The 10,802-nt window shown below is 41.1% G+C and overlaps 1 protein-coding gene across 1 annotated transcript; it reads right to left on the minus strand.

The window, feature by feature from the left end:
• Positions 1-203: 203 nt before the first annotated feature.
• On the minus strand, positions 204-10,079 carry CUNH14orf79 (chromosome unknown C14orf79 homolog). The gene is made up of 6 exons (XM_017807431.1): positions 10,035-10,079; positions 8,447-9,127; positions 4,831-4,979; positions 3,240-3,369; positions 1,860-1,973; positions 204-963 (listed from the first exon to the last, which is right to left on the minus strand). The coding sequence occupies exons 2-6, from the start codon at positions 8,903-8,905 to the stop codon at positions 796-798; spliced, it is 1,020 nt and encodes a 339-aa protein (XP_017662920.1). The 5' UTR covers positions 8,906-9,127; positions 10,035-10,079; the 3' UTR covers positions 204-795.
• Between the last annotated feature and the right edge of the window lie 723 nt (positions 10,080-10,802).

Here is a 10,802-nt window from a genome sequence, read left to right on the forward strand (position 1 = left end):
TGCAGGAAGACGGGCAACAGTCGATAGTTACTATAAAATTTTAAAAGGGCAGCAATTTACAGCATTTTTGTGCAGTGCAAGTCCCGAACTACAACACTGCTCAGCTTTAACAAGCAGGTTATGCGTGGTGTAAGTGTGGCTGAATGAATCCAACAAGTCCTGTTACAATCAGCTTCAACGAGGTGATTTATTTCAGTCAGAAACCAACGCCAGGAACAAAACATTTCACTGCCCCCCCCCCCATCACCACAGCAGGATTTACTAGACAGAAGTTAACATAGTTTTATTTTCCTAAACCCCAGTGGAAGATCCCAGATGTAGAAGGCTCCTCTCATTACATCCAGCAGTGGCAAAGCAGCAGATCTCAGCTGATCCGAACTGGACCAAGTATGAGCAGAGATGGTGACAAGGCACACATTACAACACACCTGAGCTGTGTGTAGATTTTGGCAGGGAAAGGAAGGTTTTGACTGAAGAGGCATTAAGGCTTGAAAGGTCAGTAGTTCAGGAGACTCCAACAGAGAGTATCTTTAAAGTGTGATAGCAGCTGCAGCATTTACTGTAGGAGACACAGCTCTGCAGAAAAACTTAGCAGGACAAAATGACACCTTTAACTTCACAGCTAAAGAGGAGAAATCTCTTTTAATAATGTGACTTTAGGTACCTCGTATACAGCAATACGTCATTTTCCTAAAGAACATCTGTAGCCTATAGTACCAAGTCAGTTACAAAATTAAAGTAAACTGCATTCAGTTCAAAAACAAACCAAAAAAAAGGCTAAAAAGTGCATTTAGTTCAGCAAACATCACTACTGAAAAATTTCATTTTTAGGTTGTTAGTAGTGAAAAGGTGCTTCTTCCTTGGGATTGTTATATACTGTGTGTTTTCATTTGATGGTGTGGTTTTCAAAAAGAGGTTACAGGTGAAAAGGTGACCATGTCTGGAGTCTGGTGATACAGAAAGCTGAGTGAGAAAGAAAAACGAAGTTAATTTTTTCCATCCTACAGAAAGTTAATCAGCTTGCATATTTCAACTTAACTTTTATAAATGTTCATAAAAATAAAATTAGCATGGGGGGGAAAAGGGACACAGCTGGGAAGATAAGTGGAAAGCATCCCATTATATGATTTCACTTACTTAAAATTAAATGGCAACATATGTTTTGTAATGAATTTTACTTTGAGACCCCAAAATGCAAGTCTATTCCAGAAAAAAATTTTGCCCAGTTACCTTAACTTTGTACCATGATTCCTTTCACTTTTACTTTTTCTTCATCTATTTTAAGCCACTTCTCCTTTCTCTAAACCCTGTCTCTATAGTTTACACTTTCCAAGTGTGATTCAGCCACTGTGATCCCTCCCTCACGCACTCAATTAAGAAAGCAGAACTGATTTATGGAGGAATAAGCTGGACAGTCTCTTTTAGTTCTTTATCTCTGAAATCTCCAGCCTATCATCTCTTATGTACAAGGTTCCCAGAGCACTTATACACCTTCACTGTCCATTGCAGTAAATGGAATGAAACAGAGCAATGGAAGTGTGCCTCAGACTGTCTGTGCCCACAGCAACAACAGCTGCTCAAGGTTATTCTCTACTGGGGAAGGGACCTTGGATGAAGAATATTCCTCCAAAACAACACAATTTTCCTTCCAACTTGCATTGCTTTAGCAAGAAACAAACAAGTGGCCAGGTACCCTTTCTAAAGCTGTCAGAGAGGTTTCAAAGAGCAAAAAACAACTCCATATCCAAATAGTTACACCAGGACCAAACAATTACATGAGGACATATGCTAGAACAGCTGGCTACAGCAGAGAGGAACATGTAAAATACACTCTGTAGTTCTTTCAGAGCAATTCTTACCTTGGTTTGGATCAATGCTTTGCAGTCATTGATACTGAATCCATCAAATCTGAAGTCCTCATTATCTTTGACATTTGATTCCTCAGAAATATCATCCTGGTTCTCTGAAATGTCCTTAAAAAAATTTTATTTATGAATTTATTTATGCATTTCTGTCTGATCTCAAAGTATATAATCTAAAGAGAAGTTTCCCTCAAATAATAACCACCACTAAATTTTACTTTCTGAAGCTGTGTTTCATCATGTGTTCCCCTTTGCAGTAAAACAATTTTATGCTAAAACCAGTTCTACCTACTCACATGAATCTATTTGTGACTCCCATTAATAAAAAAGCAATTTCCAGTTAAAATTAGCCTTAATTAATGCCAAAACATTGATGAGAAATATATCTTTATCAGTATTTTTAAAAGCAACGTAATATTCCTGTAACAGAAAAGAAGTAATGATGTAAGTTTAAGCTGCCTGGGCATTGATTTAATGCTGGTGTATCTGTGGTCTAGAAAGGAACAGAATGGGAGTTTAACTGTGTTGGACAAATGTCTCCTTTCTCTCTCTGTTAAATCACAATTCTTTAAAAGTGACTTACATGTGCAGAATAGGTCTTCTACCTTCAACACTGTTGTTCTGTTTGTATATAACTTGCATGAAAAGTCAAATATGCCCAAAAAATCAGTAGCTTGCCAACCCCATGCTTCAGCAATCACATATCAACAGTTATTTCTGAAAATTACTTGTGACTAATTGATCCCAACTAAGTAACTGAATACTTAATCATCTGAGACAATTTTACCTTCTCAAAACAAGAGATTAAACAGAGACATTCTTATTTGAGATCTTTCAACACTGTTGGTTTGGTCTCAATTCAATTTAAAACACATTCTCCCTCAAGCCTTGCAAAAGCAGACAGAGGAATAATCTGAGGAAAAGGGAAGCTGAACACACTTTCAGTTCCTATACAGTAAAAACATCCAGTAATTACTTTAACAGACTCGCTGATTCAAGTCTAATTTTCACTTAACGGAAAGATATTAGAGGCTAACAGTTTTCTCATACTCTGAGCAAAAAAAGTAAACAATCCTACTGCACACACACCTGAATGCTAATTCTCCATCTATAACAAAATAGCATGTAACAACAGGGCACTATGTAGGGGAGAGTTCAATGTAAAGACAATCAAAGTTTGATCCTGGACAATTTCATGGTTACTTACACATAAATATGAGGAAACACTAAAGTATCGCTTTAAAAAGCTCTCTGTAAAAAAAACTTTTTGACTCACCCAGATCTAGTCCCTCATGCATCTGCATGTATAGCTGAGAGAGGACCAGACTCCTAACCAAGTGTTTGTGCTGCCATACTGGCAAACCACTGTTCAATTACCTTTTGATTTGCATCTATTCCAAGAACACTCAGAAGGTTTTCTTGGCAATGAGATTTACTCCAGGGATGTCTTAAGCTGGGGGTGTTATCAGAGTCTCTAAGTGTTCTCCATAGGTTTCCAGAATTGATCCTAGAAGACAAAACACAGTTTGAGGTTATGAGCTGTATGAGGTCTCCAGTGAATGTAAATAACTTCGTTATTTTCCCTACATACAGTTGTCTACTACCCTACCTCAATCTAACAAGCAACTTATCTTAAGACTCCTACATTCAGTCAAACTATCAACCCAATGTACTAATTACCTTGCATGACAATTAGAGGAAACAGTAAGTTAACATGACTCTTCAGATGAGAAGGGCATCAGAAGCACATTTCAGAGAGTGTTATATGCCAACAGCTCACATCATTCAATTGCTTCTGTGAAATGTGGGCAGAGTTCAGCCCTATTAGTTCTGCACTTTGCGTTTTCTGTCTCTCAAACCTTTCTCCGTTCCACAGGTCACACTTCTCCTCTGCAGCACCTGCTGCTCAGGTGGGTGACCTGCACCTGCTTTGGACGTGCCTGTGCTACAAACCAAGCCAAAGGCACTCACTGCTGAAATGGTGAGAATTACAGAGCTCTCTCCACATGGTATTTTCGATTCTCACATTGCATTCATCACATATAAAAATCCAATTGGACTTTACTGAGTACAGGATGTAGTTATCATTGACCTGAGTTATTAATCACAATAGGTCAGGGCTTTTTTGTCTGTAGTTGGTACTCTCATATAATACTGTAGTCCCTTTTATATATACATTTCTCCACAATTTTATGTTGATTAAAATATAACGCATATGCAGAGAACTTGCCAAAAGGATGCCCACATTAAATGTTTTAACTACATTTCTTCTGAGTCCGAGGACCTTTCCCAAGTATGGTCTGACCCAATTTTCTAGATACAAAGCCTCAGAGTTATGCAAAAATAACTAAAATACTGTTCAGTAACTACAATACTGCTCAACAGCTGCTAATCCTTCACAAACATGTAACAAATCTAGAAGTGTTCCAGCTGTCGCAAGAGAAATCTTAGTTAATGATGATAATTGCTATTAACACAACCCAGGAAAGAAGCCAGATGCACCACAGATTCTGAAGCACATCTGGTTTAACATGAGAGGAAGTTACCAACTGGGAAAATAGGGGGGGTAAAAAAAAAAAGGCTTGTGGGTTGTTGGTAGAAGCAGCAGCCTCCGATGATGAAGAAATAAGTGGGACGTGCCGTAAAGAAAGGACAAGCAAACAGGAAGAACAGGCTGCCTGTTGGGTTCTGGCATTCCAGAGGCTTAGTCATAAGAAGACACACCAACAGCAGGAAAAACCCTAAGCAGGAATTTGTAATTTTGATATATTCCCTTCATTGTTTTCCAATGGCTAAACCACCATCCATTTCCTCTAACAATACAGCACAAAATTTCTAAGATGAAGAGCGTAGTGTCAAGAAAGATTTTTGAGTGTACCACTGATTTTTACATTAGGAAATAAACAGTGTAATTGCTGAGATTGCCGAGGAACTTTTTTTTAATAAACTGTTGATCTAAACTCATTACCAAAGTTGATTCTTCAGAAGTTCAGTTATCCCAACATCTTCATTATTTGTATCAAGCACTTGCTCTAAGTTTCTTATGCTTTCTGTGGACTGTGACACAAAGACTTCTGGAAAGCCCACCTTAAATATATCCTCATAGCTGTGGTCTGCCTAGAAAAAAAAAAGAGAGTTTTATTACATGTGTTATACAGGTCACCCACACAGTTCACAAAGGACCTAGTCCAAAGACTACAATTTTTCTGGAGATTGTCCTATTGTTTTAAATATTTTTATTAATATTATTGGCACAGAGAGACTGAGCCCATAGTTCAGCATTTTGAGTGTTTACGTAGAATTAAAGGAGGAGAAGCAAGAATCCAAGAGTTTCTGAAGAACCTTAGTCTCCAACTTCCCAGCTTCTAAATCATAGACTGGTTTGCCTATTTAGCACTCAGGACTCCTTCTTCTGCTCAGATAATTCAGGACAAATCTGACACACACATCAACTCCAAAGCTTGTTTTGCTAACTCAGTATTCAAATACTCCTAATTCAGCCAACTGCTAAATGCTACAGCTACCAGTAAATATTTGCACTGTGTAGGTCTGCAGAAAAGCTGGGGTGAGGATGTCTCTATATCTTTGCATTTGCACTAAACTTTTTCCACATTAAAAATCAGAGCCAGATTTGCATACTTGTTCCTCCTCCAGCAGTGATGAGGAGGAAGTTTGAGAGACTGAACACAGCCACAGGAGTGATCCAAACAGGCCTACTGGAAGTAACAGGGTTATCTGATGACTAAGAAATACATATACAAGGGAAAATGTGCATAATTTACACCCTATCCTAAAGGGATTTTATCACGCCGTCTGGTTCAGAAGCTGTGTCCTTTTATTCCTTCACAGAAGGAGTTACTGCAATTTTCTAAATAAAAGGAATTAATTGACTTCACCATCCCTCCAAAGGACTGCAATCCAGGAGCAGCAACATCGTGTGAAAACAAGAGAATGGAACAAGTCAGTTTGTTTTCTTTGCCCAGCAAGCAACCATTTAGTCTGAAAAATGTAAGTATGGATACTCCACATTTTGACAGTTTCATTTAATTGTAATTGAAACAGTTGAAATAAACTGAGGTACTTCCACAGTTTTATTATACTGAACTCAGACAAGTGCAGTGAATACTGAGAGTCTATGGATTTAATCTAATGATGAGTGGGCAGAATCAACAGAGCTGGTAGAAGGATTCTGAACTTCTGAGCCTGCTTCTAGGAACAGGATTTGTGCCCCATGTTGCTTCCTCCTGAAGCAGGGCCTTGCTAAAATGCCTATCCTGATGAGCAGCTCCTGGGACACTCAGAGACTCCCAAGTAAAATCCTTTGAATCTTGCCCAAAGTGTCACAATACTTTCAACCACTTTGTAAATTATTTCAACTTACACCAGAGATACTACATACAGGATCCTGAAAGATGCCTGAGAAGCAGAATTTTGTGAAAGCAAACTTGCTAAAGCATTGACAATCAAGGATAAAACACTTCCTAGCAGGTACCAAAACTGAAATGGGATGGGAGTTAAGGAAAAGCCAGTTGCTCTTGGCTTTGGGATGGGGGCCAATTACAGCCACAGAGAGTGTGCATCAAGGGGAGCACAGCTCTGCCTCAATTGTAGTATCTCCTCAGAGCCTGTGATGCTTCTCCAACACACATACAAGTCACTGACTTACAGTATAGTCAAGCCAGATGAAAAATGCGGGGTTTTTTTATTACCTTTATTGCTGTCTACTTCAGTGTGTCTTTCTAAAACCAAATTTGGGTACATTTCCACTTATCTTGTAGCTTTGTACTAATTATAAAAACATGAACGCACACATTTCACAACTGTGCTTTCTGATTAAATCCTCTCTATCCCATTATATCAGAACACCACAGGGCTTAAACACGTGCACTTGTCCCTCTCACAAAGGCCAGTATTTAAAGAGCACGTGAAAAGTCCTTTAAGTGTTCAGTTATGTAGGCAAAACATCCAGCTACTACAAGGAAATTAGCAATTGTTTCCATCTCAAGATGCATGATTCTGCTCCAGAACAACATAGTTTAATTAACTGAAGTAATAAATATTGAAGGTCAGACCTCTGACCTCAGATGATCCATAGAGGTCCCTCCAACCTAACTGGCATTTTTTCTATTGATCACACGGAAGACAGAGCCCCAGTCCAAAGAGTTTACGATCTCAAACAAACAACACAAAAAGCACAGGGATAAAGGACAAGCTACACATATATTCTACACTCAAATTTCTCTCAGCACTGCAGCTGGTTCTCTACCCTCGACAAGAAAAGCCAGTGTGAAACTCTAAGGATGGTTAGCTTATTTAGCTCGTACTGGACATTTCCTTTTGCCTTTAATAGATGCAAAATAGAGCAAATGCTTCGGTAAGACTAAGATCTATTGCTTTTGGAAAGAAGCCAAGCAACCTGCTATATTTTATTCCAGTTTCAATCATTACAATACTCCCTTTTTTCAACAAAAGACTTCTTGTCCGCCGTTTTCAGCATTACAAAAAATTTGAGTTCTTTGTTTATGCACGCCAACAACCAGGTATCTTGCGTATCTCCACTCAATCAGTGTGGGCAGCTTATCCCACCTGCATCTTTGTGCTTTCCTGAATAATACCTGTGCAACAAGTAAAATTCCTAGGCAAGGGCAAGAAAACCTGTCTCCAGAAAACCCCCGGTTCCCTACACCTATTAAAACTCATCTAACAGACTACAACCAGTAAGTTATTACTGCTACAGATTAACCCCATGGAAGTCTTAGTTGATTGTTCTCTTTTTTTTTTTTTTCAAATGTTGTAATTTAGGATAAAAGTAGTAAGAATGGGGAGGAGCTGCTCTGTATTTTCATGTTCTCTCTTCCTTTTTGTTGCTTTCCTTCCCTTTGGTGATGCATGTTTGGGCCTTATGGCAACACACTCATCGCAACAAGGTCTAACCCTTTACCTGAACCTTTCTTTGTGCTGATAAGGCTACATTACATTATTTACTCAGGATATTACCTGTAACATCATAGGAGAGAATGTAACATCCTGTGCTATAAAAATAAATTACAATAAAAGATTTTTATTCTTTTGTGTGTGCGTGTGTGTCATTAACTCCTACCACCATCAGTCTAAAATTCCAGAAAGACTGGCAGTATATTAAATAAAAAAAGTAATTTTTTTTACCCATTTCTAACTCAATGTTAGGTTGGTTTTCTTCAATGAGCTTGCAGGCAACTCTTAGAATTTCTGTCCACCCTGCTTTTGTCACCCACCTTCCCAATTTTTTGTTTCCTATGCTCTTTCCTGTCTAGGTTTTGAACTCCATGTGCTTCAGGGCAGGGTTCATGGTTTCTAAGTGCTTACTTTTTCCTAGTGTCTAGAAGTGCATTACATTCTTTAAGGCTCTCCAGCAGGACAACTTAAGTATTTGTCAAACAGTGTAAAGAAGTTGCTTTTGTTCCACTTGAGTTAGCTGCAAAGCAGCTTGACAGTTTCTCTCGCTGTACAACATTACCCTCTGTAGAGAAGACAGATACAAAACTTGAGATGTAGGAAGCCGTAACACAAACATTTCTGGTCCTTGGTTTACTATTAACACATACCTCATTCAGAGAGCCCAAAGCCTCCTGTATCCCACTGCACAGAGATGGTTCAGCACAGAACTGGGCAGCAGAAGGGCTACAGCGTCCGCTGCTTAAGTCCGTGTCAGCTCCAGAAGGTTTTGTTGACTTCACCAAAACTTCAAGATTATGACTGAATCTCTCTGATTTGTCTAGCGACTCCTTGAAGCCTTCAAAATCACCCCAGGAACCACTGGGTTCTGAGGTACTAAGACTGCTCTCAGAAATCCCCTCACAACTTCTCCCTTTGCTGTTCGTTACAGGGAGGCTTTGCTGCATTACTTCGAGATTAATAACTTCTTCATTATTTGTCTTGTCATTCCAGTTACAGTCACTTCCACTGACAGACACACCACCTGCTTCAGATGCCAGGTCTTTTGGAGACCCCTGGTGTGACATGTCTGTATTAGTAAGACTTTCTGCTACTGACAGGTTCTGCATCTTTGTTTGAGAAAAATTAATTTGTTGAAATCTGCGTTGCAAAAAGGTTACTGAAGTTCAGTTGCATTAGAAATCCGAGTGTTTCCAAAACAAAATCAAATTCTTCATTTCACCCCAAAGAATAACAACACTGTTAAATCAAAACAGGATGTCCTTCAGCCTCTCCTCCAGTAATCGGCATATGCACGTAATTCAGCCTCACTTTCTGTGTAGGATATTTGCCTGCAAAAAAAAGGATTAGAAATAAATACTTCTGTGATAAGGGCTGTGTAGGAATAAAGATCGCTGATAAGGTAGGAGAAAGAATGCTTGGGTTAAAATAAACACATTCCAGTATTATCCACTGAAAATTGCTGTAGGCAAAATTATTTAAAATTTATATTCAACTCTCTGCCCACATCACAAACCATTAAATTAGTGAACAATATTCAGCAAATACGTAACAGAAGTTGCTGGATATTAACTCAGTACTGAGTATACAGGAGACAAACCAAAATAACTATAGACAAAATCCAACACTCCAAAAACATTTTCCATAACTATTTCATCCACCTCGGGCACACCCAAGCAGCGCTCTTTCTGTCTGCATGGGCTGCCCCATCTCGACTGTGACCCTATAAAAATACAGTATTTCCAACTATTTGAGTAATTGAGCCATGTTTAATAAGTTCAGTTTGGCATCTGTAGATGACACAGGCGGTGATCATTTTGGCATTTATCACTAGATTATCATTAGATTAACTAATTATCATTAGATTAACCCCATCTCCTCAAGTACTTTTCCGAGCTATTGGGGGAGGGGGGCAGGTTAGAACACACACTAAACCCACTTCTGGCCGCTCTTAGGTATTTTCTGTGCTTTAACAGAACAAATTTTGTGTGTTTTTTTTCCCCAGGTTCCCCCCGAAGGCGGCCCAGGCATAGTCCAGGGGAGCAGCAGGTCCCTCCCGCCGCCAGGGACAAGGGGCACGGTGGGGCCCCCCGGGACAGGGCAGGGCAGGGCAGGGCAGGGGATGCGCGTCCCGGAGCCGCCGGCGCTTCACCCTGGGGAAGTGGCTCCTCCACCCGCGTCCCCCCGGCGGCTCCTCCAGCCGCGTTTTCCCCCTGTTGGGTGCGGGAACAGCCTTACCGCCGCTCCAGGGCCCGCCGCCGCTGCCCGGCAGGTCGCCAGGGGCGGGCCGAGGTGTGCGGGGCGGTGCGGGGCGGGACGGGGCCGGCCGGGGCCAGCGGAGCCCTCCCACCCTCCGACCGGGAGCAGCGAGGGCAGAGGAGCCCCAGCCCTTCTTCAGCCCCCGTTCTCTCCCCTTTGCTTTGACAAGCGCGTCCCCGGCTCTCCAGCCTCGCCCCGGGTTGTCCGCACCAGCATCCCTTGGGTTACAGCCACCCTTCCAACCAGAACCAGCTCCTGCCCGCCGGGAAGAGGCTGGTTTATAAACCGTGATGTGAAAAAGAAAAATATTAACTTCCCCTCCCTCCCCAACCAGCTTCTTTCTGAGACCTGGCAGGCTAAGGACGTGCAGTTTGATGGTGGTGGTTCCTGTTTGATTTTAATCAGAGAGTAAAATTTAGCTAAAATTCTCACATAGTTACAAAGTTCCGGGATACGGATTTAAAAAAAGTGACAAAAAACCCACCCAGAAATATAACCTCACGGTAAAATGGTAGAAACGGGCCAGCAACAGCCTCTCAGGATCTCCTCTCCCTCCCTCTGTTCTTTTGCCCCCCGAGGTATCAGGCTGTCTCCCTCTGCTGAGGCTGGGGCTTGATCCACTCGTAATAGGTAAAGCCAGAAGGTGTGGATACAGTGCTGCAGACAGGTCACCCCATGGCCTGGGTGACCGTCCCATCCCTCCCACCTCCCGAGGACCAGACGCGTGGGCTGGAGGCGCCGTGCCCA

Source organism: Lepidothrix coronata, unplaced genomic scaffold (assembly GCF_001604755.1).
Source record: "Lepidothrix coronata isolate B3197 unplaced genomic scaffold, Lepidothrix_coronata-1.0 Scaffold19, whole genome shotgun sequence".
Classification (NCBI taxonomy): domain Eukaryota; kingdom Metazoa; phylum Chordata; class Aves; order Passeriformes; family Pipridae; genus Lepidothrix; species Lepidothrix coronata.